The sequence below is a fragment of the Saccopteryx bilineata genome, chromosome 6 (assembly GCF_036850765.1).
Source record: "Saccopteryx bilineata isolate mSacBil1 chromosome 6, mSacBil1_pri_phased_curated, whole genome shotgun sequence".
NCBI classification, from domain to species: Eukaryota; Metazoa; Chordata; class Mammalia; order Chiroptera; family Emballonuridae; genus Saccopteryx; species Saccopteryx bilineata.
In genome coordinates this window covers 415,619-443,588 of record NC_089495.1, presented here as the reverse complement: position 1 = coordinate 443,588, position 27,970 = coordinate 415,619, and the positions used below count along the sequence as shown (strand labels likewise).

General features: G+C 49.9%; 1 protein-coding gene across 2 annotated transcripts in view; it reads right to left on the bottom strand.

Annotated features, from left to right (window-relative positions):
- DLGAP2 (DLG associated protein 2) overlaps nt 1–27,970 on the bottom strand; it is a 464,829-nt gene that overhangs the window by 238,419 nt on the left and 198,440 nt on the right. For both annotated transcript variants that reach the window (XM_066237265.1, XM_066237266.1), the window contains one exon: nt 6,327–6,359. In XM_066237265.1, coding sequence (XP_066093362.1) covers nt 6,327–6,359 — 33 coding nt within the window. The remainder of the gene's footprint in view (nt 1–6,326; nt 6,360–27,970) is intronic.

Genomic DNA, 27,970 nt, shown 5'->3' with positions numbered 1-27,970 from the left:
AGCCCAGCGTGCACGCACAGACCACCCAACCACAGAGGGCCAGGGCTGTGTGAGGCTCAGTGCCATGGGAGAGGCGAGTCTGTGAAGACCTGGAATATGGAAGTCTTCCAGGGACAACAAGGACCCTTGGTGACATTTGCAGAAGGATGTGACAGAATGGCCCGTGCTTCAGGAGTAGCTGACAGCTGCCACAGAGACGGGAGTGTCCAGAGGCTGGATTCTCTGAGCGCCAGGTCCTCAGAGTGCTGCTCCCGCCTCACATTGGCCCCACCCGAGAACGCTGCCCAGCGACTCCGCCCCTGAGACCACGAGAGTCCTGGGAGTCTGCAGAGACCTCCAAGGGAAGCACAGGCCAGCTGGGTCAGCGCTTGCTGAACTGCCACTGAAGCCATAAGGATAAAAGGACAGAGTTCCAGCAAAAATGAACTCTTTGACTGGGGCAAGAACTCTCTCGGCAGGCGGCATTCCCACAGTGACACACGGTCAAGGGAACTCGGAGAGCTCATCTGCTCTTGGAGGGACTGGCGCCAGCATGGGGCTCCCACCAGAACTCAGACTGCAGTTTCTCCTAGTGATCCTTATTTTTGCTTTGAATATTGTCAATCTATTTTAAAAGAGATGATTGTTTTAGCTTCTAGGAGCAGTGTCCTCTTTTCATCAGTCACTTTATAAAGATAGTTGAGTCCTTTCTGCCATGTGTCTTCTGGTATCTGAGCCTGTTCCCCTCCCCACCTCCCCTCCATCATACCTGTGTGTCCTCACTCCTTCCTTTCTGACCTACTACCCCAAGGTCATCGGCATCCACTGGGATGAGCAGGGGCCTCCAGGAAGCCATGGCATGGTAAACAGCCCACACATTCTCTCGGGAGAGATCTGAGGCTGTTTCCGTGTCTCCTACATTCTGAAATTCACTTTATAAGTTGTGTTTGTATTTGATTTCAGTATTGGGAGTCATCAGATCAAAGAGGCACAAGAAATTTATTCAGTTCTGGAAAAATCTCAGCCTTTACTTCTTTGAGTAAAGCCTATCTCGTCTTCATTTCCTTTAATTTCTCACTTTAAGTGCAAACAAGCCACACATGTGACTTCTGCTGCCCCCCCCCCCCCCCACAGTCCTCACACAATGTTCTGGGCCTGTCCTCACGGCCACTTTCTAGCTCGCTCTTCTCAGCTCTGTCTCACCCATGTGCAACACGTGGGCACAGCAGTCAATTTATATGACACTTCCTATTTCTAGACATTCCTTTTGTCTTTCCATCTGTCCTTTTATTATGGTCCTTATCTTTCGGAAATCTATTTAATGATGTTAACATACCCACTGCCGACAGTCTGTTATTTCCAGCCCTCTGGCTGTTCATTTTTCTACTGTGCCTCCCCGCCCCTTGCAGTCATGAAGGTTGTAATATTTTGACAGCACATTTATGTACAATGCAGGTTGGTTTTTAGTGAAGAAGGAGTCACGCGCCCCTGGTGCTGCCAAAGATTCTGTAGACAGTTTGTGGTTCTAACAAAGTCAGAACTGACCCGGAACAGCGTTCACATTCAGTGCACCACGTGGTCAGTCTGCAGTACCCTGACCTCTGTGCCTGGAGCATGTGCTTCCCTGCTGCAGCTTTACACTCCACCTGCACCTCGGACACGGGATACACGTCCTTGGGCCAAAGTTTTCTAGTGCTCTTCTCACACGGGGTCTCCCTCTGACTCCCGGTGTCATCCCAGTGGCTTAGCTCCAGCACCTGGACCCACCCTCCCGCACGGCAGGTGCTGGCTGCCCCTGTCCCTTGCCTGAGTGTCAGACCTCTCCCAACCCCAACGTGCCTGGCTTTTATTTCTCAGGGGCTACGGCAGCTTCACTCGTGCTACCAGACACATTTCTTTACTCTACAAAAGCCCAGCGACACACTGAAGACAAGTTCTGACATGCTGTCCAGCAATTCCACGTGTCCCTAGTGGGATGGGCCGTGCTTCCCCACCAACTCAGTCTTCCACGCTGCCTGTGCTCACCACAACCTTAATGAGGGACAGCACTCCCTCACAGCCCAGACAACAGCTCCTGATTCCCACTGACACACTCACCACTTCCAAGTCCAGAAGCCAGACTAGCTGGAGTGGATTTCTGTTTTCTCTCAAAAATTAGTTGAATTCTTTAGTTTCTAAGCAACACTAATTTTTTCTAGAGTGCTGGGCACATGGTGAGAACTTAATAAATGCTGGTTGTATTCCACTAACCATCCATGAATAGCAATCAGAAAAGGCCATTTTTATCCAAAGCATACAATTTAAAAGGTATGATCTTAAATGACTGGCAAATCAGTTGTATTTGAAGAGGTGACCCCTCTGTCTCTGGGGCGGGCACAGGGACAGAGGGGGGATGGGCATGTGGACACCTCCTTCTCGGCTGATGCTCAGTGTTGAAAATGCAAGCTGATCCTTTTCCCCATTTGTGGAGAGGACTTGAGATCCAGGTGATGCATATTCAGCTACAGTGCAAAGACAGCATGGACATCTCCCATTGTTGAGAGTCATGTGTGGAGAAAATCTTCAACATTCCTAATAAAATCATGAACACAATGCTACTAAACACAAGAGAAGTGTCTCCTCTTTCTCGCCTCCTGAGCGGGGGGGGGGGGGGGGGGGTCTTGCTGGCAATAAAACATGAGGGTCTGTGTTTGTAAAACCACAAGAACAGTGCACAATTCATGTTTTTAAATAATCAAACTCAGTTTAAAAAGAAAATCTCTTACCTTAAACCTTCTTTTAAAGCCTGTATTTTACTTCTGAATTGGAATTTCTATAAAAAGCATTTCCAAGCAATCCAGTGCAAATTTGTGTCTCTATAAACGGTCTACTACTTTTGTAGCTATATTTGGGCCTCTTTCAATGAAAAAAAAAATCTTTCATGCTAAAATCCTAACACTTTGTAGCATATCCCTTTGTGCCAAATTTATACCATAATACCCACTTTATTCCTTACTTTTCATGGGGTAATGTAGGTCTAAAACATTGCTACATTGTAGCAGATTTCAAGTGACTCCTCAACTCTGCCCTGTGTCATCACCCACCTCCCCACATCAGAAAACCTGCAAGAAGGCAAATCAAACTACAAAAATGCCAACAAATATAAATTCATGAACTGACACCCGTGGTCCCACCCACCCTCCATCATTTCCCTGTGTTTGTGATAAAAAGTAGGTGCATCACATGTATCTGTCAGTACAGCTTGAAAAGGATCATCTACTCTTAAATTATTTTCCTATACAAAATCACTGGGTTACATCAATACAGAACCTTCAGTGGTACCTACAACGTTAACATAAAATGACAAGCTCGTCTTTGTGCCGGGTTAATATCCAGTTACTGCCAAAGTCTAAGAAGTGACAGGAACCAGCAGCAAAATGATACAAACTAAGACAGTCTTACAGGACACTAGCCAGTCATTTTAACACATGAGACTGCTCCTAGTAAGTTAACTCTCTTCCTTTCTGGAGCAGGTGCCCAGGCAGTGAGACACTCCGGTCACCCTGCTTTGGGTGATGAAGGCTTCTCCACCCTCCCGCTCCCGTCTCCCAAAGTTCAGAGTCGAGGTGTCTGTACAGACTGAATACGAAAAGAGACACTGATAAATATTACAGCATGTTCCACTAAACAACGTGCCTCATAAAACAGCCACCCAGACTGCAGAAGCCTTGCAATGAACAAAGTGGAGGCGATTTGCATATTGAAACCGTGGTCCACATTTTATACACAATTAAAAATTTAAGTCCTCTGAAAAACAGGCCACAGCATTATGAGGACCCACAATGGCGGAATCTGAGGTCTCTAACATCCCATAAACTTTGCTCCTAGTCTTGCTGTTTGACAGATATTATCATCTGAGAAGATGCTAATTATTCCATCTGCATCCACAGAACCAGCGCTCTCCCAGAACTAATCATTAAAATGCAAATAGGTGTTTCCCACGTCCCTGGTTTAGCAGTGAGCGATGGCGAACAGCTTCCCCATAAGAAAGAAGCGAGATGAGTCGACGCCTTCACCTTGGGGACGTAAGGACACCAGGTGCCCAGGCCTGGCTCTGGCACTGGTCCCTTCAGTGCGATGGTGCTGATGAGTTCTTTGGTAGAAGCTGAAGAAACCGCTGAATGAAACGGTTGATTTCAGATTCCACTCATTGCACCCAGCCAGCTCTCACTTAGACTAATTACTTAAATGATTTAAAAATGGATGAATATTCATGCTCCGTGCTTTCTGAAAACGAAAGCACAGCTGAGACCATGCCATCCTGCCTCCCCTTCTCTGATTTGGAGCAACGCCACCTGCATATCTGAACTGTGGAATGGCTTCGGAGAGTGGCAGCAGAGACAGGGAGGGTACAACAGTCCTGCTCCCTCTCCCAGGTCCCACCCACCACGGTCACCCGCACCAGCCAGTGAGGGCTGACCCTCAGGGTCCGCTCCACTCGACAGCAGGATGGAGTAGAGTCAGTCCCATCCTAAGTATTTACGAGTGTATCAGCCCAGGACGACAGTGACCGTGTCTCCTTCTCCCTCTCACGACACTGTGCCTTTGATGCAGGTGGACAATACTTGTGACATGGTCATTGCACCGAGCTGGTGCCAGGCAGACTGGTCTGTCATCTGCAGGGGCTGAATCCACGGGACCTGGGCCTGGGCCCGGGATGCTCTGGAGGAGGGACCAACCCGGAATCAAAGACTAGGTGGCAGGGAGGTCAGTCCAGGGCCACTGCAGTCCACCCCGCCCCTGTGACATCCACAGAAACCAGCCAGCACCCTTGCTAAGCAAGGACCCCGAGGGAACTCACCAGTGCTGCTTCAGCCTCAGCTGTCACCTCACCTGAGTTGTGCTGATTCGCTGATCAAACCTGCTGTCTATGACAACAAGCAGCTGAGACCCCACTCTGCACACTCCACACAGAGAACACGCTTGTTCAACGACAGGAACTACAATGTGATGAGGATGAGTCACCATGTCTCTAGTGTACAGAGCACACAGGAAACTCAACACAGACAGTATGTGTGTATGTGTGTGTCTATAGCTGTGTGTGTGCTTGTCTGTGAGTATATCAGTGAATGTGTCAGTGAGTATGTGTCTGTGTGTGATTGTGTGTGCGTCCGCATTGTGTGCATGAATGACTGTGCTCACGAGAGTGTGTGTGTGTGTGTGTGTGTGTGTGATTGTTTAGAGGTAACAAAGAGAACTCAATGGAAGACAGAGCAGAACGCCTGGGTTCCCAGTGTGGGAATGACAACAATAATGGAAAGTGATAATAAAAAATAACGTCCCAGGTGCCTGGAGGACAACGCACAGTCAGAGAACTTGATCTGTCACCACAACAGCCTCCCTGGGCATCACCAGGCAGCGGGCACCACCTCTGAACCATCTCTGGACAGTTGTCCAGGGACAGTCATCAGATGACCACAAACCATTTCTTTTGACCCTGGAAACACCAGAGGCCCAAAGGGTCGTGTTTTAGACAACAGTGAAGCTTATGACTTGAATGTATAGTTAATGAAGCCATCGCAGCCGGATCTATGCATTATTCTGTACACAACCTCAAAAGGAATTTGAGAACCTTAATAAGGTCTCAACCAACCACATCATGGGCAAAGAGTGATTGATGGAATTTCCGAGTTAACCACATACTCAGTGGGCACTGGCCACACATCTCGCCACTGCCCACATGCTGGTCAGCAGGGACAGTAGCACTCTGTCCACCACGCAGGCGGGTTCCAGACTGGCCTGTCCCCTAACCGGAGGCTGACCAGTTTCCCAGCCAGTTACCCCTTTCTACTGAAATCTCAGGACAAAACCAGACCCAGTTCCCCCAGTCCTCGCCCAGGCTGGGTGTGACCGGCTCTCCATCATGCTTTCTCATGAGGCCACTGCAAAGAGAACAGAGTGGGCTCTCTGCTCTAGAATGCAGCTACCAAGCAATGTCCTCAAGACCCCACTCCCACAGGAGGCCTGGCTGATGTCCGCAACATAACTCACAGTCAGCACCCACGGATGCCCCACGGCCTGGTCACCAACCCCGGGACCAGCCTGCAAGGCTGTTTCACCCAGGCTCAGCCACACCCCTGGCTGACGTATTTGCAGCCATGAGAGATGTCCTTCTAACACTGACATCTGTTATCTGGAGAAAATCAACTAAAACTTCTAGACACAAACAAAAAGAGTTGCGATTGGCAGTGATGTCACCACCCTTCGGGGGCCACCCCCTCCCACGCTCTGCTCCCTTTTTATCACACACCACATGCGTGAGCCCTCCAGGGCCCCACGCCCACCCGAGGGGCAGGCGGCACACTCACCTTCCGGCTCCCCACACAGGGTGCACTGCGACTCTGTGGAGAGAGAGAGAGAGAAGCGTTACTCGTGAGCTCGGCCACCATCAGACACAGGACGGCGTCGGCTCCCGCAGCGCCACGGTGGGCTGCTGACTCGCCACACTCCCAGCGTGCACCTGAGACAGTTTTGTTTGAAAAACTACCACTGGTAAAGAGCTCACATATTATACTTTCTTAAAATAACGATCTCAGTCATAAGTATGCACACATATCAGATATATTTTCATACCTGCCTATGGCTCAGCACAAACGACGTTGCTGGAATCACTCCAGTTGTAATACGTAAGCCCTTCTTCATTACAAGTTTCTTACAACTTCTCTCAGGCACAAATGATTACAAGCAAAAGTATAACGTCGCATTTCAGGGAAAGCACTAAAATGCAGACAGTGCCCGAGCCCTCAGCAAGCACCCAGGACTTGGCATCAGGCTCTGTAGGACAGACCGAGGTGTTCAGAGGTCACAGCATCACACTCATGTCAGAGAACCACACCGTGCACATAACAGACTCATGTGCAGGTAGCTTCAACATGCGTGTTCTCCAAGAGACAAGGCCAGCCACTCTGCTTTCCTAAGTGACTGTGGCTGAATGACTTACCCCCTCAGCTCTACAATGGGGACGATGACATCAGCAGGTAGGGATGAGGATGAGTGACAAGGGCATTCGAGAAGCTAGTGCAGGCTGGCCTTCCTCCTACGCCACCAGCTCCGAGCTGTGAGCACACACTGTCTGCTGGCAGCAGAGGGCTCACAGAAGATGTGCTATCTTGGCAGAATCTTGAAGGATAGCAGGATTTTCAACAGACCAGGATTTTCAAATACAGACAAAAAACACTCTGAGTCCCAGGACAGGCCTGAGCAAAGGCAGGAGGGTGGGTGACACGTGAGAGTCTGGCTGGTGAGGGATGATGTCAGCTAAGGCTGGGAAGTGACAGTGAGGACCATTTGGAAGGAAACTGAAAATCACAAAGGCAGCTGAGGCCTGGGGGATACAAGTTCCCAGCCAGCCCTGGTTTGGGAGAGCAGCTATGTGTCAGTCCTTGTTCAGGAGGCCCACGTGGTGGCCTTGGACAGAGTGGATGGGGCCCGACGGACAAGGGCAGAGGGACCTGGATGGCAGGGATGCTCCGTTCTCTGCACTCGACTCAGAACGCCTGTGTGGGGACATGTGACGAGGAGCCTGATGGGTGGAAGAGAAAACATCGCTCCTCACACTGAACCTGAATGAACCGCTCCAATCTACAGGTGACGGGACAATCCAATTCTGGGTGACAGATCTCTGCACACTTCCCCATCAGAGTCACAGGCACCAAACTCCACACTTGTGCTCTGAAGGTGGGTGGACAATGTGTCCACCTCCAAGGACAGAGCACTGAGCCCAGAGCTCGGCTGCTTGGCAAACAGACGCCAGGGGCCCAGAGACTGAGCAGAGGCAGTGGGCAGGCGACATGGACCCTTTTCTGAAGCCACGCCACGGGCAACACCTCTCCACACACAGACACGTCTGTGACAGCAGCCCAGGCAGAAAGCGCCCACCTGGCTGCCCTCTAGCTGAAGCTGCCCCATGCAGAGGACTGGATCCACACCCCCCACAGGTGCAGGCCATGGGGGTGGCCCTCACTGGGGTTCAGAGGGCGTGCCTGCCAGCTCCCTGACTGTCAAAGGTGCCCCGTGCTATGTCTGGGCTGCAGGGGGCACAGCGCTGTGTGGGAGGAGGCAGGGCACAAAGAGGCGCGTGTGAGGTATGACCACAGCGCACCTATCCCCGCGGCCACCGAACCCCGGCCCCCGGGAGCCAGCAGGAGCGGTAGGACTCCAGTCACCTATGTGGATGGTGGAAGCTGAAACCCCAAAGCAGAGAGCTATGTGGCTACCAGACTTTCTACCAGAAACTTGAGACTCCTCCTTGTCCTAAGAAAACCTGCTGGCTGGAGGCTCCCAGCAAGAAGCCACAGTCAAAAACAAAGGTTAAGAGGAAAGCAGAACCCCGAAGGGAACAGGGGCTGGGAGGCAGCTTGGGCTCTAGATCGGCTTGTCTGTCCCCAAGAGGAAGCAAAGGCACCCACGCCGGCCTCCATCCCAGACGTATAAGTGCTCCTTCAGCGGCTCAAGGGGTCCGGCGGGCAGGAGCCCACGCAATTTCATTGGATCAAGTGTACCCACACTGGAAGGCCGAGACTCCACTCTGCACCCCCCGAGACTCCACTCTGCACCCCCTGAGACTCCACTCTGCACCCCCCGAGACTCCACTCCGCACCCCCTGAGACTGCACTCCACTCCGCACCCCCGAGACTGCACTCCACTCCGCACCCCCGAGACTGCACTCCACTCCGCACCCCCGAGACTGCACTCCACTCCGCACCCCCCGAGACTCCACTCCACTCCGCACCCCCGAGACTGCACTCCACTCCGCACCCCCGAGACTGCACTCCACTCCGCACCCCCCGAGACTCCACTCCACTCCGCACCCCCCCGAGACTGCACTCCACTCCGCACCCCCCGAGACTCCACTCCGCACCCCCCGAGACTCCACTCCGCACCCCCGAGACTCCACTCCGCACCCCCACAGATCTACCTCCACCGCAGGTGAAATGTTCCAGGTCACGTGAGTGGGCTGGAGAGCAGTGCTGGACCTGCCACTCCACAGAACTGGACACCACTGTGACAAGAGCACATTGTCACAGTCATGCTGTCCGTGTCATCATTGTCCTGCCGTCTGTCACCTTGCTGTGTCACATCATAACTTCCATGAGTGGGGTCTGTTCACGATATTTTAGACTCTTCAGCACCTTTGGTATTTACTACAAATTTTATTTTGACAATAAGTTAGGTCAATTCCCTGAGGCTAACACTTATTTTCTGTACATTAACAGAAATAGATATGGAATGTGAACAAACACCTATTTTTAAAAATAATAAACATTTGAGACCTGTGCATGTGCCATTCATTCATTCATTCGGAAGATGCTCACTGTACAAATACAAATATATGTACCTGCATGTCTGTGTCCATCTCTGTACCTGTGCTGATCTGTGTGACGCCTACAGGTAATACAGCACCTATTTCATAGGCTGTATCTATACATATATGTTTATATACTTCTGCAATTAGATCCCTATGGAAATACCAGTGAGGTGAATGGCTAAATAGTTGTATGAATGTCATTGGTATGGCACTAAATACAGACAAAATGTCACATGATAACGTTAGGTTGATGGACAGGAATCAGCTATAGTTCAGTGTACATATTGGGTGATTTCCTCTTCAGAGGGGGCGTGAAACTTCATTTTCAAAGATGACTCTAATGCTGAAAAACACAAGTGCCTGGGAAGGCCCAGCCTTGGCCCTAGGACACCCCGATTTAGAAGGGAAAAGACCACCTAATCACTGACTAAAGTGTCAAGAGCCTAATGCCCCACGAGGAAGAGGTCATGATGGTCCTTCCTGGGCTCACTGGTGGGATCTGGTCAGTCAGGGGTGGTCTGACGTTGGTCTGAGCACAAGAGGTGGGTTCATGGGTTGATGGGCCCAGCGCTGTTTAGCACCGTGGACAGAGGCTGTTGGTCCCTGCCAGCCAGGCCAGTTCCTCATCCTGCACCCAGAACCCCTCTGCTCAAAGGAAAACCACTCGCTGGGTGGTGGCCGCCACACTGATTTACTTCCATTTGTACTTTCTACTTTTTTGATCTGTCATAACCTGGTTTTTCCATTTCTTTCACTTGTAGGCAGGGCATGAATCTGAAAGGCAATTAAACCTATCTGAAAAGGGACAAGGTCTTACAAATGTTTTATACTTAAGCTGAATTTATTTTCCAGTGAGAGCAAGTCTTTGTGATATTCTGGACAACAGAATACTCCACTAACCTGGAGGCGAGCTGAGCCGTGATAGAAGCCTTGTCTCCAATTCTGAGAACCTGACTGAGACGTAATATACAGGCTCCTAAAACCACGTGAGTTCTGTACCCTGATGTGTAAGAGCAGTAGTGGCCACAAATCAGAGGGTCTGCATGGTCCCTGCAGACCACGTGGCCTGTGAGTTGCTGCAGCCACAGACAGTGGCATTAGCAAAGCCAGGGACAGGCGAGAGGGGAGATCTGAAAGGCATCGTCACTTCAACTTAGAGCTTTCCTGAATATAACTCATTAGTAAACAATCACTTATGTATTTCCAGGTTTCACTAGCATTCCGAACATTAAAGTGACCAAATTTTACAGGCTGATTACAAAGTATTTAAAAGATACATATAGGAATCCTATTTATAACATATTTAAGGTATCTGGGAAACCAAACGTGTTCATTTGAATTGAGAGGTAGTGATTGGTAATACATAAACTTCAGAAACAAATTTCAATATGAAATTTCAATGAGGAAGTTAAAAGTGTCATTATCCCCTGCTACTGGTCCTGTCCACAGGTCCATTCCCTACACGACAGAGCCTGCACTTCCCCTCAAGGAGTGGCGGCACCTCCTCCTGCCTCCCCTAAGCTTCACTGGGTGCTCTCACAGCACAGCCAGCCAGGCTCTGTACCCCAGGGCCTTTGCACTGCTCTTGTGCAAGAAGTGGGCCCTTTTGTCCTTCTTTGCCTGGCCAGTGACTACTCACTTGTTCTTTCTCTTTTATGATATTTTTGTAAAAGCTCTATTCAGATATTCACATGACCATGTGATTCACCCATTTAAAGTGTACATTTTGATGATTTTTAGCATATTCACTGATTTGTTTAACCACTACCACAATTTTAGAATATTTTCTTCCTGTTTCCCCTAGCAGTCAACCTCTAGCCCCTCGTCTCCCCAACCCAAGGCAACCATGAACCTCATTTCTGTATATGTTTGTCTGCTCTGGACATTTTGTGGAACTGGAACCCTACAGCATGTGGTTGTAATATGTGACTGGCTCCATCTGAGAACAGGTTTCTAAGTTCATCCACATGTCAGTACTTTCTTCCTTCTGAAGGTTAAATACTATTGCACTGTATACATGCACCACAACTGATCCATCCCTTGGTTGTTGGGAACTCAGTGGTCTGCACTTCTTGGCTGTTATAAACAATGCCTCTGTAAACATTCATGTCCAAGTTTCTGAGCAGACATATGCTTCATTTCTCTTGAATATACACCAAGAAATGGGATTCTTGGCCTTATGGTAACTCTATGTCTGGCATTTTGAGGAAAAACCAAACTGTTTTGCAAAGTGGTAGCACTGTTTTACATTCTCAACAGTGGTGGGGATCCCCACTTCTCCGTAATACTGCCCACACTCCTGCTGTCTGCCTCCTGGACTCTAGCCGTCCAGGCGGGGCCCTGTGGGTCTGACCTGCATGTCTCTGGTGACTCATGATGCCGACTGGCTACTTGTACATCTTCTCTGGAGAAATCTATTCAAGTACTTCACTCACTTTTTAAATTGGCTTTTCATTATTGAGTTGTAGAAGTTTTTTGTCATTTCTAAATACAAGCCTTTGCTATATACATGCTTTGCAAAAATTTCCCCATTCTGCGGGTTTTCTTTCCACTTTCTTGATGGTGACTTCTGAAACATAAACCACTGTAACCTCAATAAAGTTCATTTGGTCTTTTTCTTTTGCTGCTGTGCATTTGGTCATACCTAAGGAAATGTTACTTAATCTAACACACAAACACTATGCTTGTACTGGATTATAGCCTCTTCTTAATTAAAAATTTGGGGGTGGCATTGGTTTATAGTCTTAGTTTCTACGTTTAGGTCTTTGATGAGTGCTGAGGTGCTGTCTGTCCATGGTGTGAGGCGGGGGCCCAACTCCATTTGCTGAAACCCTATTCAGTCTTTATTTTTACATCAGTCCTAGGACATCAGCTCTGACTGCTCCACTGTGAATTAAGTGGCCCTCCTGTTTCCACAGCGCTTTCTGCAGTACCTTAATCTCAGCACTTGTTTTCTCCTTCAGGAAGTTACATCTCTACATCCTATGGGGTTCATTCAGCACATGTGCTCAGTCAACACCACACAATTTTGAGTGAAAATGTTCTGAAATGCATCATTTATACACCAATTTAAACATCTGTCTAGTGTGTCCAGCTAGTGCTAGGAATTGGGGCTCAAAGGTTGTCTGGAAGAGACAGTCAGTGTCTACACAGAGACACGGTCCCTGCACTGTGCACTCAGAGGGGTGGGAGGACCTCCAGGCTACAGACAAACCCAAGCACCTCGCGCAGTGAGGGCTTGACACAGGAGAAAGCAGCTCACAGTCGAGGACAGGGAAGGAATGCCATGGCTCCCAGCACGGGGCCACAGAAGTGAGTGTGGGGTCAGAACAGCTGCTCTGGTGGCAAGTACATGGTGTACCCAAGGGACGAGGAGACCCGGGACACAAGTAGATGGTGTACCCAAGGGACGAGGAGACCCGGGACACAAGTAGATGGTGTACCCAAGGGACGAGGAGACCCGGGGCACAAGTAGATGGTGTACCCAAGGGACGAGGAGACCCGGGACACAAGGGGCCCGAGAGGGAGCAGGCCGTGTGGCAGGAGGGGTGGGTGGTTTGTGGGCAGTGATGTTAGGCTGACCTGTTAAGCCCCGTTTAGGAAGCTGTGGGGGTGAAGGGCTATATTCGGTTATTCTACCACCTGAAAAACTTTGCGGAAAACAGAAAGTAATGTCGGTTTATCGTGAAGATGAGAAAGGGAGGGGGAACGGGGATGAGTGCAGCAGACTCTAGTGTCCCCTCCAGAAGACACTGGAGCTGCAGGGGGAACGGCGATGTGACAGTTCAGCTCATCTCTTCCAGCCAACCAAGGAGCACCTCAAGTACGCAGGCCAGGCCGGCACAGCGCCGTGCACCCACGAGTCACACGCACAGGGAGTGGTGTGCCCCTCTCAAAGGATGAAAAGTGGAAGAACTTCCTCAAAGCCACAAGGCCAGCAAGCATCTGAATTGGGGTTTGAACCCAATGGCTCTTCCCCAAAGCCAGTGCTCCTATGAGTGGATTCTCATCCTCCCCACCCCAGAGTGACAGCCCCTCATACCTCTGACCCAACGTGGAACCCTGGGCCTGTCACTCGGCACTGGAAATGCCTACAGCTCCCAGGTGCAGGGGTTGGAGTGTGGGTGCAAACCAAGGGACACGTTACAGTGTGGGCACAACACATTTCTGCCAAAACCAGGTGCATCACACCTCATCCCCACACCCCTCTGCCAGGGACTGGGTTCCAGCCTTAGGAAACCCCACAAACCAAGAGCAGGCATTTATAGGGAGCTTCATGGTCACCACCAGCCCTCCGGTCATCCCTTGTCCCAGGACTCAGCTGACCCAGAGGTCACAGCCCTCCTCCTGTTGTAGGCCCCACACCAGGTGCGGGGACCACCTTTCCATGGCAAACATGCAAGCAAACACAATCTGAGAGCAGAGAGTGAAAAATAGTCTGTCAGAGATCAAGATTAGCTCCTCAGAGACAAGAAGCCTGAGGTGGTATCTGAAGCCTGGGATAAGTTCCTTCCTTTCTTTCCTTTCTTCCTTCTATTCGTCCACCCATCCATCCGCCTACCCACCCATCCAGCCTCCTTCTATCCATTTGTTCTGTCCTTCCTCATTCTGGGCCCCTCCTTCTTGGGGCTTATCCTCAAATGAGCGAGATAACTACTAACCAAGGCATCACCGGAATAAACACTGCACATCCCCTGTGATCAGCGCCCAAGGAAGGTGCACAGGCCCATGAGGAGAGGACAGCTTAACCCTAAGGCAGGAAAGTTTCTTTGAGGAAATGAACCTGAGTCACATTTAGAAGAAACAGGATGGGAAGGCATCCCAGAGAAAGGAAATATTTTATAATGGGACACTCAGAGAAACTACATAGGTTACCAAGGTCCCATCCTGGTAAGGAGAGACAGGCCATCAACTGACAAGGTGACTGCAAGTCTTGCCATTTTCTCTTCTGCTCCAATTCCTCTCTAGGTCTGAGTAGAGAGAGGTGACTTTGAGGCTCCCCCCAAAACCCCTTTCCTGCCCCCATAACCTCCACTGTCTAGTGTGTCCCTGGAAGTAACCCTCCCCTCCCCCCACTGCTCCCACCCCCAGTCCGGCTCACACAAACACAACAGCCCTGTCTCAGTCTCCCAGTCCCTGGAGCTCCACCAACAAATTGGATAAACTAATTAGTGCTTCCATGTTAATTAATTTTCTGTTGCTTGTATGAGCTAGGGGATTTCTGTTCTTGTGATGCTCCCTTTAGGTAAGTTTATCTACAAACAAATTAAATCCCATTATGCCAAATTATCCTGGAATGTCAATCATCAAAGCAAGTCTTAAACACTCGTTTTTCCCTGTAGAACCCTCAGAGATAATCTCACACCATAAAGAAATCTTTAAAACACAGATAATGTTCATAATTGATGTACACTGTCATATTGAACTATAAAAAGATTTGCTAGAAAAGTCATGGAACAGTGTGACAGCTATATTTCTATCTGTACACCTATGTTGTAAAAACTGAAGGATTAGATCTGAATATAAGCACACTCAAAGTTTAAAATTAAACAAGGTCAATCTGAATTCTTCAAGAATTAGGTACTTTTTCACCATTTACCTATTTTTTTGGCCAGTTTAAATAGAAATCACACTTTCATTCTGAAAAATTAAAATTATACTAATTCTTCTATTTCAAGACTATTTTGACTGTTCTGAGTTTCTTGAATTTCCATATGAATTTTAGGATCAGCATGTCAATTTCTGAAAATGAAAACAGGTTGGATCTTGACAGGGATTTGTTAAACCTATAGATCAATTTAGGGAGTGCTGCCAGTTTACTGATATGAAATCTAATGATCTTGTCTGTAAACATGTTGTGTGTTTTCATTAATCTAATATTCTTTAATTGCCTTCAACAATATCTTAGAGTATAAATTCTTTATTTCTTGTTATTTTTCTTTTTTAAATTCGGGGGTTGTTCATTGGAAGTGTAGTGAAATGCAATTAATTTTTGTATATTGATTTTATATCCTGTAACCTTGCTGAACTGTCATTATTTCTAAAAAATTTAATGCATTCCTTAAGAACTGCCATACAATTTTTTCTCTTTCTTTCTTTTTAATTATTAAGTGAGAGGCAGGGAAGCAGAAACACACTCCTGCATATGCCCTGACAAGGATCCACCAGGGAAGCCTCCTACTAGGCAATGCACTGCCCATCTGGGGCCATTGCTCAGCAACCAAGCTATTTTAGTGCCTGAAATGAAGCCATGGAGCCATCCTCCGAGCCCTGAGCCAACTTGCTGGAACCAATCGAGCCATGCCTGTGGGAGAAGAAGAGAAAAAGGGAGGGAGGGAGAGAGGGAGGGAGAGAGGGAGGGAGGAGCAAATGGTCACTTCTCCTGTGTGCCCTGACCAGGAATTGAATCTGGAACTTCCACATGCTAGGCTGACATTCTAGCACTGAGCCAACTGGCCAGGGCCTCCATACAATTTCATGTTACCTGAAAACATACAGTTTTGCTTCTGACTTTACCATCTGGATGCCTTTTATGTTCCTGTCCGATTCCCTATCTGGAACGTCCAGTCGGTGTGGAGCAGGAGTGCTGAGAGCAGGCATCCTGGCGGTGCCCCGTGCTGGGCTGTTCATGGACGCCCATTGCCAGGTTGGGGACTTCCCCTCTATGCCTCGTTTATTAGTGTTTTCATCATAAAAGGGTATTGAATTCTATCAAATGTTTTCTGCATCTATTCAGTTGGTCCTGTCATTCTTGTCCTTTTATTCTATTAATGTAACACAGGGGTAGTCAACTTTTTTATACCTACCGCCCACTTTTGTATCTCTGTTAGTAGAACTTTCTAACCACCCATCGGTTCCACAGTCATGGTGATTTATAAAGTAGGGAAGTAACTTTATAAAATTTATAAAGCAGAGTTACAGCAAGTTAAAGCATATAATAATTACTTACCAAGTACTTTATGTTGGATTTTCGCTAAGTGTGGCAGAATAAATCTTCATAAAACCACTTACTATAGTTAAATCTTTTCATTTATACTTTGGTGGCTCTGCTACCGCCCACCATGAAAGCTGGGACGGCCACTAGTGGGCAGTAGGGACCAGGTTGACTACCACTGATGTAATATATTACATTAGTTGATTGTCAGATGTCAAACCAACCTTACATTCCTGGAGAGATCCCAGCTGAACTTGAGAATGGTGTGAACTTTTCCCTGTGGCTGAATTCAGCTCACTGGTGTTGTCCAGATGGTTTCTGTGTCCACATTCCTAAGAGGTACTGGTCTGCAGTCTGTGTTCTTGTGATAGAGTTGCATGGTTTTGGTATCAGAGTATCAATCACATCACTGGCCTCACAGCATGAGGAAGGAGTTCTGATTTTGGAATAATATGTGAAATACTGGTATTCATTCTTCTTTAAATGTTTAATATAATTTACTAGTGAGGCCATCTGGACCAGATCTGTCTTTTGTTGGTAGTTTTCTTTTTTTTTTTTTTTAACATAATCTCTTTCCTTCGTACATCTATTCAGATTTTGTTTCTTCAGTCAGTTTTGGCAGGTTTTGTCTATCTAGGAATTTGTCGATTTCATTTAAGTTACCTAATGTGGCAGTCCTTTATAATTCTTATTTATAACTTTATTTGAAATTGAGGTGAAAGTCACATAATATAAAGTTAACCCTTAAAGATGGCAGTCCAGTGGTATTCCATACATTCACGGTGCTGTGCAGGCACCATCTCTATCCAGCTCCAGAACACTGTACCCCGCCCAGAGGAAACCCCGTTAGGGAGCTGTTCCCCTCCCACTTCCCTTTGTGACTGGTAACCTCTCTCTCTATGGATTTACCTATTCTGGAAATTTCACGGAAATGGTATCATACAACACGTGACCTGTGTGACTGACTTCACTTAACATAATGCTCCTGAGGCTCCTTTGCAGCAGGGACACTGCTCCATTCCCCCCGATGGCTGGGTAATATCCCACTGTGTGAACTCAGCAGACCGGTTCATCCATTATCAGGCCACGAACATGTGGGCTGCTCATGACTTGTGGCTGCTGTGCACAGTGCTGCGAGGAACATGAGTGTACATTTACTTGTTTGAACACCTGGTTTTAATTCCTATGGGTTTCATACCTAAGGGTGGAATTGCTGAATCATATGGTATTTTGATTTTTTTGTGGACAAAGTATTTTCCATCACAACCAAACCATTTTATGTTCCAAACAGCAATGTAGACTGATCTTAATTTCTCCCTATCTTTACCAACACATTGTTTTCTGAGTGTTTATAGCCTTTTTGTTTTTTTAACATAGTCATCCTGGGAGAGTGAAGAAGTGCTGTCTCACTGTGGTTCTGAATGCATTTCCCTGAAGTCTAATGACAGTGAATGCTTCTCCATGAGCTAGTGAACATCTGTGTATACTCTTTGGAAAAACGTCTATTAAAGTCCTTTGCCCACTTTTAAATTAGTTGGATTTCTTGTTGTTGAACTATAAGTGTTCTTCATATATTCTCAATGCTAATTATAATTCTTTTTATAGCTCTGGGATTAAAAGTGAAGTCCCTTCTTTCATTCTGAATTTTAGTAAATTGAGTCATCTCTCTTTGCTCCTTTACTAGTTAGCTAAAGGCACTTTTGTTGATTTGTTGAAAGAACCATGACTTGGTTTCATTGATTTTCTATTGCTCTTATACTCTGTTTTTTAGTAATTTCTGCTCTATTTATACATAAAGTTTTCTGAGGGTAAAACAAAACCCTGAATGTGAAGGGGCTTTTAAAATGAACTATGTGTAAGTAGTTATTAATTCAATAACTATTTATGGGATATTTTCTATCTGCTGAGCTGGGTCTGTTCTAAGTACCAGGGAAATGGCCATGATACTTCCTCAGACTGTGGACTTACACATATGCAGACTCAACTGTATTTCCTACATGAAAGATTAGTGCTTTACTCATCTGCATATTCCCTCTTTCTGGCCCACAGTAAATGCTCCACGAATGTCAGGTAAATGCAAAAGGAAGAATAAGATATTTTCGTTATCTGTCATTTTTCTTGCCATTTCTCTTGAGCCACGAGCTCTTGGAGAGCAGACTAATCATCCTTGTAGTCTAAATCCTGCCTCCCCTGATGTCTCAGGCACACTGTCCACTGTGATTAACTGATCAACTCAAATCTGCCTTCATGTTAATTAATACCCAGGGGCGCACAACAAAGGAGAAATCCAGGCTGATAAGGCAATAGTAAGCTGAGGCTGAGAAGGTGTCCCGAGTGCTGTTAACCACAAGGACTGTATCTCCTGCTGCTTCTGTCTCACGAATGGCTTGCTAGAGAATAAAGCATTTAGTTGGTACTCAATAAAACGTGCCTATTGTTCAATTAACATTTTCTTAGAATTCCAACAGGCAATTGTCCTTGCTCACTTGGGGAAGCCTGAACAGTCACACAAATCCCCCGCTCCAGCCACAGGGACGGCGTAACCACAGAGATCACTCTGCGAACAACGTGTCCTTCCCTTCAAGCCTCGCTGAGGGATTATCGGCGCCCGTCTGTGCAGACGTCCGGGTATTGAGCCACACACGAGTTTTAATAAATCAGATTTTAAAATGACATCAGCCTGTCAGGAAGACAGTCTAGGAACATTATTTTAAGTTGGATTTCTCCTTTCCTACTGAAAAAGTAAAGGAAGAAGCAAAATCCAGCAATTCTGGTTAAACACGTTTTTTCAAGTAGCTTCTCTTATGCAACGGTTTCTTCAATATTTTAAACATTTTGTCATCTTGTAGAAGAAAGAAGAATGTCACCATCCACTAAGTGGTTCACAGTCCTTCCCCCCCTTCCTACCATGCAGCGTCACTGGTTAAGACGCAGAGAGCTGTCTGGGCTTGACGTGCCAAGAAAGGATGAACAGCCTGTGTGGAAAGTGCCCCTCCCACCTCAGGGCTCCTGACTCCCTGTCAGCAACACAGTAGAATTGACCCGCTCTGGCCCAGTGTCTACTCCATACCATCTACTTCACATCCAACTCAGGAGACATGCAAATGTGGTCATGGTAGAGAGGATGACAGGGCAAATTTTGAGTGGGGCCATGATCGCCAGAGACTGTGGGGTGCACCATTTAAGGAGAAGTTTAAGAAATGCACCTGGGGTCACAGACTTCACGTATCACCTGCAAACCTCGTCCAATGAGGCTGCACACACATCAGTCCCCAGAGTCGACCGCAAGCTGCACACCTGCCTGTCTGCACACGCTCTCTGTAAACAGATGATGCGGAAGGAAGGCCCACAGACGAGAAGGACACGCAGCCGTGGAGCCAGCCACACGACAGACACACAGTGCCTCCACAGGCCACGGCCACCAACAGTCTGGTTCCAGAGGGGACACACAAGTCAGTCTGTTAACATGTAAAGTTCATTCCCGTAGTCCCGCTCAGGGAGATCAGCCTCACGAGGACAGTTAATAGACACATTATCTCAACTTGAACTTCTCTCCTACCCACATTCTTTATCTTAATCCCAGACGGTGTGATTTTCTTTCTTCCTCCTAAAACTGATTCAGTTAATGAGTTCCTTTCATTCTCCCCTCGGCACACAGCTTAACGGATGCCTCCAGGTCTCCCCTCGGCGGCATTTCCTCTTCCGTCCAAACTAAGACGCTTCTTCCCACCAGGCACCCTACAGATGGGACAGGGTCAATCCAGCTTCTTTAGGAATGCGGTCCTGTCACTGTCACCACAGGTCCCTGCACTGCTGGCCCCAGAGAGCCAATCCGAGAGTCCAGGTGGACGCGGCCGTCAGCCCTGAAACCACAGTGGGACCCGGCGCTGCTCAGAATGAAGACGTCAGCCAGGCTCCTCCATCAGGAACAGGGAGACACCAGACAGATGGGTCTAGGACCCTGGAGTGGCTGGGCTCGTGGAGGTGACAAATTCAAGACAGAAATGTCTCGGGCGGAAAGTGGTCAGACGCAGTGGTTCTCCCCATCCTAGAGGGACTGGACCAAGAGGCCAGCGTCTCGTGAGGAGGCTTCCTAAGGGGCTGTGAGAGAAATGAGCCTGTTTCCTCCACAAACAGTCCTGACCTTACCTCAGTGCGATGTGACAACTCAGCAAGTGCAAGAAAGAAGCCCATCTCTAAAAGCTATGCAAAATAGTCTCACCAGGCCTGGCCAGCTGGCTCAGCAGTAGAGCATCAGCCTGGGATGTAGAAGTCCCAGGTTCGATTTCCGGCCAGGGCACACAGGAGAAGCGCCCATCTGCTTCTCCACCCCTCCCTCTCCTTCCTCTCTGTCTGTCTCTTACCCTCCCACAGCCAAGGCTCGTTGGAGCAAAGTTGGCCCGGGCACTGAGGATGACTCCATGGCCTCTGCCTCAGGCACTAGAGTGGCTCCAGTTGCAATGGAGCAACACCCCAGATGGGCAGATTCTGGTTAGGCGCATGTAGGAGTTTATCTCTCTGCCTCCCTGCTTCTCACTTCAGAAAAATACAAAAAAAAATGATAATCTCACTAAATAACTATTTCCTGGACAAATATTTTTTAATTCTTTCTCTAATTACAGAAGGCACTCATAATAACTGCAACAACTTCAGACAACACAGTGGTGTGAGAGCTGGCTGCTCAGGGCCTGCTGCACAGCAGAGCTCGGCGCACACAGGGGACAGGGGACAGGGGACAAGGGACAGGGGACAGGAAGGCTGCCCTCCCCGGGCTGTGGTGTTGACACAGGGGAGTAGCCCTGACACCACGCCCCAACCCAGGGATGTGTCCCTTGTTTCCCACGCACCCCCCGTGTCAGGACACAGTGGCAGGTCAGTGTAGAGCACTCTCTCTCATTTGAACAGCTGCACTCACTTCAGCACCTTCTGCAAGTGACCCCAACCAGTGTCCCCACAGCACAGGTGCAAAGCACTCACCCACTCTACAACTCTGTGTGGAACTGCACCCCCAAAGGTTCATTAGAAAACTTCCCTCATGTCAATGCCTTGCTCTTATTTCTGAGTCTATCATCTGTTGTCATCAGAATGCACAATTTATTTCTTAAATTGTGTGTCTGTGTGGCACTCACAGGCCACACGGTGCTGACGTCACCTCCTGCTGGGGTGTCAACCATGAATTCAATCAGCATGTCTTCCTACAGTTTTCCAGTCCTGAACGAAGACCCTCAATGACCCTGGATCTAATTCTGGTCCCAGCAGCACCCAGGGGACCCCTCCCCACCACACACAGCTGTCCCTCCAGAAAGGAGGTTGTTGAGTCACAGGTTGGTGGCCCCTCCCAGGACTGCGGCATGAGGAAGTACCCACACTCATTTGGAAACACGCTCCATCTACACATGGTATTACAGTGACCAGGCTTCGTCTGTGTCTACAGAGAGGTGGTCATCGTTGTGACGCAGCTGCCAGACCCTGTGCTCCACTCACAGGCGGTTTCCATCTGTGCTCCCTGCCCTAGCAAACAGCCCCATGGGCTCTGGGGAAAGTCCCAACTCTGAGACAGCTGATATTCAAGGCCACTTGTCCTTCCATTTAGCCTCCTGCACTACACCTGCCCCCTCCCACTCCCCGGCCCACACCACCCTCTTCCCTCCCTCCCTCCCCAGGCCTCTCTCCTCACCTCACTCTCCAGTCTCTCCCACATGGCCACACAGGTGTCAGGATTCTCACGGGAGGACAGGGCTCACATACCTTCCAAGGGCCGAGCCACACCCTCCAGGACTGAAAACTGACAAGTATGACACACGGTGTATATACACACACAGTACACATGTGCATGCTTGTGTACACGTGTGTAGGCCATGACTTGTACATATACATACAGCACACATGCACACACTATAAAGTGTACACATGCCTATAACCTCTCTCTCTCACACACACACACATACACACACACACACACACACAGTGCATGTACACAGACACAGCAGCATCCCTGCTCGGTACAGGACAGAGCAGAAGCAGTTCACATGTGGGGATTGTCCATGAAGAATGTCACCAAGCCCCTTGCTGCTCAGTTCTGGGTCAACCCACAGCACTGCCATCAACAGGACAAGGTTCGAGAATGGTACCGTCTGCAGTGCACTGGGAGCATGCAGATCCCAGCTCAGCCATCCGGATCCAGAATCCACACGGCAGTGGGATTCCCAGGTGGCCTGTTAGCAGATGGGGGCTACTTCTATTTTCCGTTCTGACCCTTGACATGTCCTGACACAGTTACCGGGACAAAGGTGGGACTTGTGCTGCTTGGACTGAGTGACAGTGACATCTCCTCACTGTGAGTGAGGACAGTAGGGACAGTCTGCTGATGCTGCTGGGAAGGGGACCTACACTTTAGCTCTCAGCTCGGTGACATGCTCTCCTCTGACATAAACAGGACTCCGAGAGGTTGGGGTGGGACAGATGCTCTGCCAAGAGAATGAAGCTGCCAGGAGGCACGTGACGAGGCAGGAACACAAGGCACAGCACGTGACGAGGCAGGGACACAAGGCACAGCGAGCCCACAGAGGGAGGTCCGCTCGAGGGCCTCTCCCCAGGGCCAGCTCCCAGGGTCACAGAGCGCAGGGGCAGATGACCCTCCACACCATTCCAGGGCACACACAGACCCAGTGTGAGTCCACCTGTGACCTATCCCTCCCACCACATGCCTGCCACCTGCCAGTCAGCCCAGGTGTGACGGCCACCAGGAGTCATGCAGTTGGTCCTTGTGTGCCCCTTCCTGTGGCAGTGGGTCAGTGAGCCTGTGCGTTCCCCCTGCTGACCAGACGGCCAGGACAAAGGGAACGAAGGCGGCTCTGAAAGACGCATCACAGACAGCATGACAAGAGCTGAAACATGGCGGTGTCCGCAGCTGGGTCTCGTGATGATGGGACCATCCTACACTCCCCAGGGCCAGCTCGCCTTGCGAGGACTTTGGGAAATGAGAGGACACACTGCCCTGATGACGGTCCCCTCGGTCAGCCCTCACCTTCCCTTCCTGGCCAGCCCTAGCACAAAGTGGACTCCGCGTGCCCAGCCCACAGGGTCTCCCTGTGGGGACACAATTTCCACCTCTACCTGACATGTACTCAAAGGATGAGTGAGTCCAGGGTTGCTCTGCTGACGGACTGGTCAACCCGTCGCAAGGAGGCCCCTTTTAACCGGATTTGGGAGTTCTGGTGTCAGTCCTGTGCCTGCCCGCTGACTTGAGACTCCGGGACCAAGGGGGCTGTGTCCACCTGAGAAGGGGCCACATGGCCCTGCTGGATGCCGCAAGGGCCCCAAGACGGGGAACAAGCAGAGCCTGGTTCTCTCGGTTCGTGTTGGGTGAAAGGATGTCAGACCTCAGAACCCTCAAGGTGCGTCAAGGCACCATCCAGGGCAGGCTGTGTCAAGGGCACTGGGGGCCACGAGGGTCTGGCAGATGGAGGCAAAAACAGCTGGGGTCTCCAGGAGTAGTGAGGCGTGAGCTCATCTAGCGGGCAGGTGCGGACATGTGGGTGACCAGGAGTAGGCTGAGGCAGCAGGGACCGTGGACAGTGGCTGATGCAAAGTTCTGAGGAGGCTGGACTGCTTTTCCTTCCCATGCTGCTGCTCACACTCAACGACTTGAGCCACTCTGTCTGCTGGACCCTCGGGGGTGCACACACTCAGGGGAGGCGGGGGAGGGTGAGCTGAAATAAGAGGCATATCCACATCTCTGTCCTGGGACTACAGTGTACCTCCCTCACCCAGATCCTCACTGCCCAGAGCCCAGCTCCAACCACCTCAGCCCAGTGGCCCCTCGGCATGACCTCAGTCCATCTCCCAGGATTCCCTATGGACTGAACCAGCAGAAGTGGAAAATAGTCTGCAAAATAAACTTTACATGTCTGACACCTCCCTCTGAAACAGCTTAACTCTCCATTGTCAATAAACCCCAACCCAAGTGTTTTTGCTTCCACTTGACCACACGTGCCCCACCCTCTGGGCCTTCCTGTCTGGTCCATCCTCCTCTCCCTCCACACTGGGTTCGGGGTCCCTCCCCCGGCCAGGCACCCAGCCCTGCTCCCCGTCAGTCACTGTGAATGCTCAGAGGGGTGACGCCACAGAGCATCCAGTGACATGCGCTGAGAGCGAGTGAGGATGACAGGGGGTAGGTGCCTTTGCTCCCGCTCACAGAGGCCTGAGCACTTCACCACGAGCCGGATTCACTACTGAGGACACTCACACAGAGGCCAGACTCACAAGTCAAGCAACTGGGAAATTCTGGGTTCCTTCCTGGCTTCCAGAGATGCAATTCTAAAGATCAAAAATGCATTAAATGCCCAGTGCTGGGGGTGCTGAGCAGCAGGAGTCACTCTCCGCTGCTGGGATGCAGGTGGTGCAGCCTCCCAGAGGGCAGCTGGTTCGTTAGGAAACTAAATCTGCTCTCATCCCAGGATCAGCAGTCACCCTCCCTGGTGTTTACCCAACGGAGTTGAAAGCTCATGTCCACACAGAACCTGCACAGATATTTATAGCACTTCATTCATAACTGCCAGAACTTGTAGCACCCATGATGTCCTTCAGGAGGTGATGGGTAAACTGTCATCCGTCCAGACTGTGGGTCATTGTTCAGGACTAAAAAGAAATGGGCTCTCAAGCCAGAAAAAGACACAGAGGAACCTGAAATGGTCAATGTGACTAAGTGACAGAAGCCAATGTGAAAGGCTCCACACTGTGCGATCCAGCTGTGACATCTTGGAAAAGGCTGGACTGGAGACAGTGACAGAGAGGTGGCTCCGGGCTGGGAGCGAGGAGAACATCTCAGGACAGGGAAGCCACTCTGCGCGGTACCGTAACAGTGGACACGTGTAATCGTTACACAGTTGTCCAAACCAGTAGAACGTACACCAAGAGTGAACCCAATGTAAACTAGACTGGGTGACAATGACATGTCAGTGCACGTTCACCAACACTGACAAATGTCCCATCTAGTAGGGGTGTTGATAGCAGGGGAGATTTTAACTGTTGGGAGGCATATAGGAAATCTCTGTGCCTTTCTCATGAACTTAAAACTTCTGTAAAATACAAAGACTTAGTGTAAAGAAATGCATCAATGTTTTAAGACCAGAAGAGACATCAGAGACCATGTCCTCCACCTTCTCCACGTCTGTACCATCTCCAGAGGCAGGGATGACACACCCACAGCCCTGGGAGTGGTGGAGCTGGGAACACAGCCTGGCTGACCCATGGCCCCTGCTCTGAGGCCTCTGCTGACAGAGCTCTGGAGGGCACCCACCTCGGGGCCTCCTGAGAACTGACTTGTGAGGCAGCTAGGGCAGTGACACCTGGGACCACGTGTCCTGGGCAGTCTGTCACTGCCTACAGGACACTTTAAATGCCACCCAAAGGTCCTCGTGCTGTGCCTGTCAGCGAGCCTTTGTCTTCTCTCTCCCATCTCTTCCCTGGCAGGAAGTTCATCTTTTCATTATAAACGAGAGAAATTGTATCACATCTGAGGGTCCATCGGCAATCAGACTGCAGGCTTCCAGTCTGTACTCGCACCGTGAAGACCTCCCCTGTTCTGTTAAACGAGGTCTGCATGCCCGGAGCACCGGCCACCTGAGGCAAACAAGAGTTACGAGTGCCCAAGTCCACGACTGCAGAGGGGATGAGGGGAACTGTGGCCCCGGGGGCCAGACAGTGCAGAGAAACAGCATCCAGCCAGGCAGGGTGAGGCTGGGAACCCAGGGGCACCTGGACAGAGGACCACAGGGGTGCCTGCACTCAGGGTGGGGACCTCGCCCTGTGGGCCTTGGGTGTGAGGTGATCTGGTCAGGCTGACCCTGAGAGTGTGCCCTTCCCCTCCCTCTGCAACGTGAGTGTGAAATTCTGCTGTCTGAGTTGAAAGAACAAAGGTGATAGCTGTATTTTGCTTTGTTTTTGTCCAAGAGCAAATACCACTGTCCTTGAGAACCACGAGGTGCACAGCCAAACCAGAATATGCATCGTCTGTGCAGGAAATCCCTCTGAGATGGGGCCCTGGTGCCGGGCAGGAGGCCTCCACTGGGACATACCTGGGCCAGTGATGTCACAGCCAGGCCTGCTGTTGCCAGGGGGTCCTTGGTGAGGACAGAGAATTACAGGGGACACAGTATGGGTGCAGCACGACTATGTGCAGCAGTTAGACTAAGAGAAAACGGGGGTGTTGGCTGAAGGCTGTCGCACCTCCTCTAGTGCTCGTGCACATAGAATCACAGCGGTCTCGGCCCACTGGGAGGGCATCAATGAGAAGTGGCCTCACTCCACTGAAGTCACAGGGAACACTCACATTCCTCAAGGTCACGGATGGGCAAGGCCAGAAAAAAGTGGGGTGTTCACTCAGCTTCAACAACGGGGTCTCAAGGAAGCAGAATGAGACCAACTACTGCTCTGGGCTGGAAAACCCCTCAAGTCCTCGTCAGCGGCCTGCAGGTGGGCATGCTGGCCGGTTCTCTCTTCTTGGTTTTTTCCCTAAAGGACCCTGAAGTGCTTCTTCAGGCTACTGCAGTGCCTCCGTTTTATTAGAATAAAACAACAGGGATACTCTGTCTGTTCAACTGTCAGAATAAATTTAGGCTAAACCCCACGTACACAGCTCCTCTCTCTGTTCCCAGGTGCTCTAGGGACCTGCCACCTGTCCTGCAGAGCAGAGAGTCCACTGAGGACTCAGCGAGGCCCGCGGCCCCCACACAGCAGCCCCAAGTCTCCTTCAGAGGAGCTGGGTTCTGATGTCTTCGACAGAGGCCTAGCCCTTACAAGTGAGGATGTAACATGCAGCTCGTTAGTGGCAGGAGGGGGTGAGTTAATGATCAGCAATTACAGAACACCATGAAATGCAACGTGCCCTGAAATTGTTACCATTTAGGAGTAGAGATTAAACTACACACATAAGAAAGAAAAAGACGTCTGCAGAACAGACATGTTTCCGAGTTGGTATCGGACGGGGCTCAATTCCCAGTCTTTGCTCTGTGTCCTGGGCATGGGCACAGCACCCACGGGCACCATGCCAGCCAAGGGCTCTGCGCCATTACCCAGGGTCAGCACAGCTGAGGTGCAGGACAGACTCACTCCTACAGGCGAGTCAGAGGGTCTGGTGCTGGATGCCTCACCGGAGTGGATCCTGAAGGTCCAGCCCCCTGGGACATTCATGACCAAGGATGGAGTCTGAGCAGCTGCTCAGTCACAGGGTTTCTGAGTAGAAGCCCAGAACAGTCAGGTGGAGGAAGAAACCAGAAACCAGAGTCCACAGGGAGCCAGGCCAAGCAGGGACAAGAGGGAGAGGCAGGGTGGATTTTGAGAAGAAGCCATGGCCTCCAGTCCCAGGACGGAGGCTCATCTGGGCACTTGGGTTCCCCCGCTCGCACTCACTGCTAAAGGTTAACTAAGGAGAAGACCCCAAATTGGGACCTGCTTTGAACCGTCTTGCTTGGAGCCCACAGTCGACTCACCGCTCAGGGCAAAACCACATGCAAGCAGAAAACAACGCTGCAGCCACAGCCCGGGCGACCCGAGCTCCAGTCCAGCAAAGTCAGGATGCGGGTCAGGGAGACAAAGCCCTGTCAGTCTGAGCTGGTCCAGGCTCTCTGATTTCAAGCATCTTCAGAGAGGGGGCACATCTGCAGGTCAGGACTGTGCACTAAGGCTTGCACCCCGCCACACCACTGACA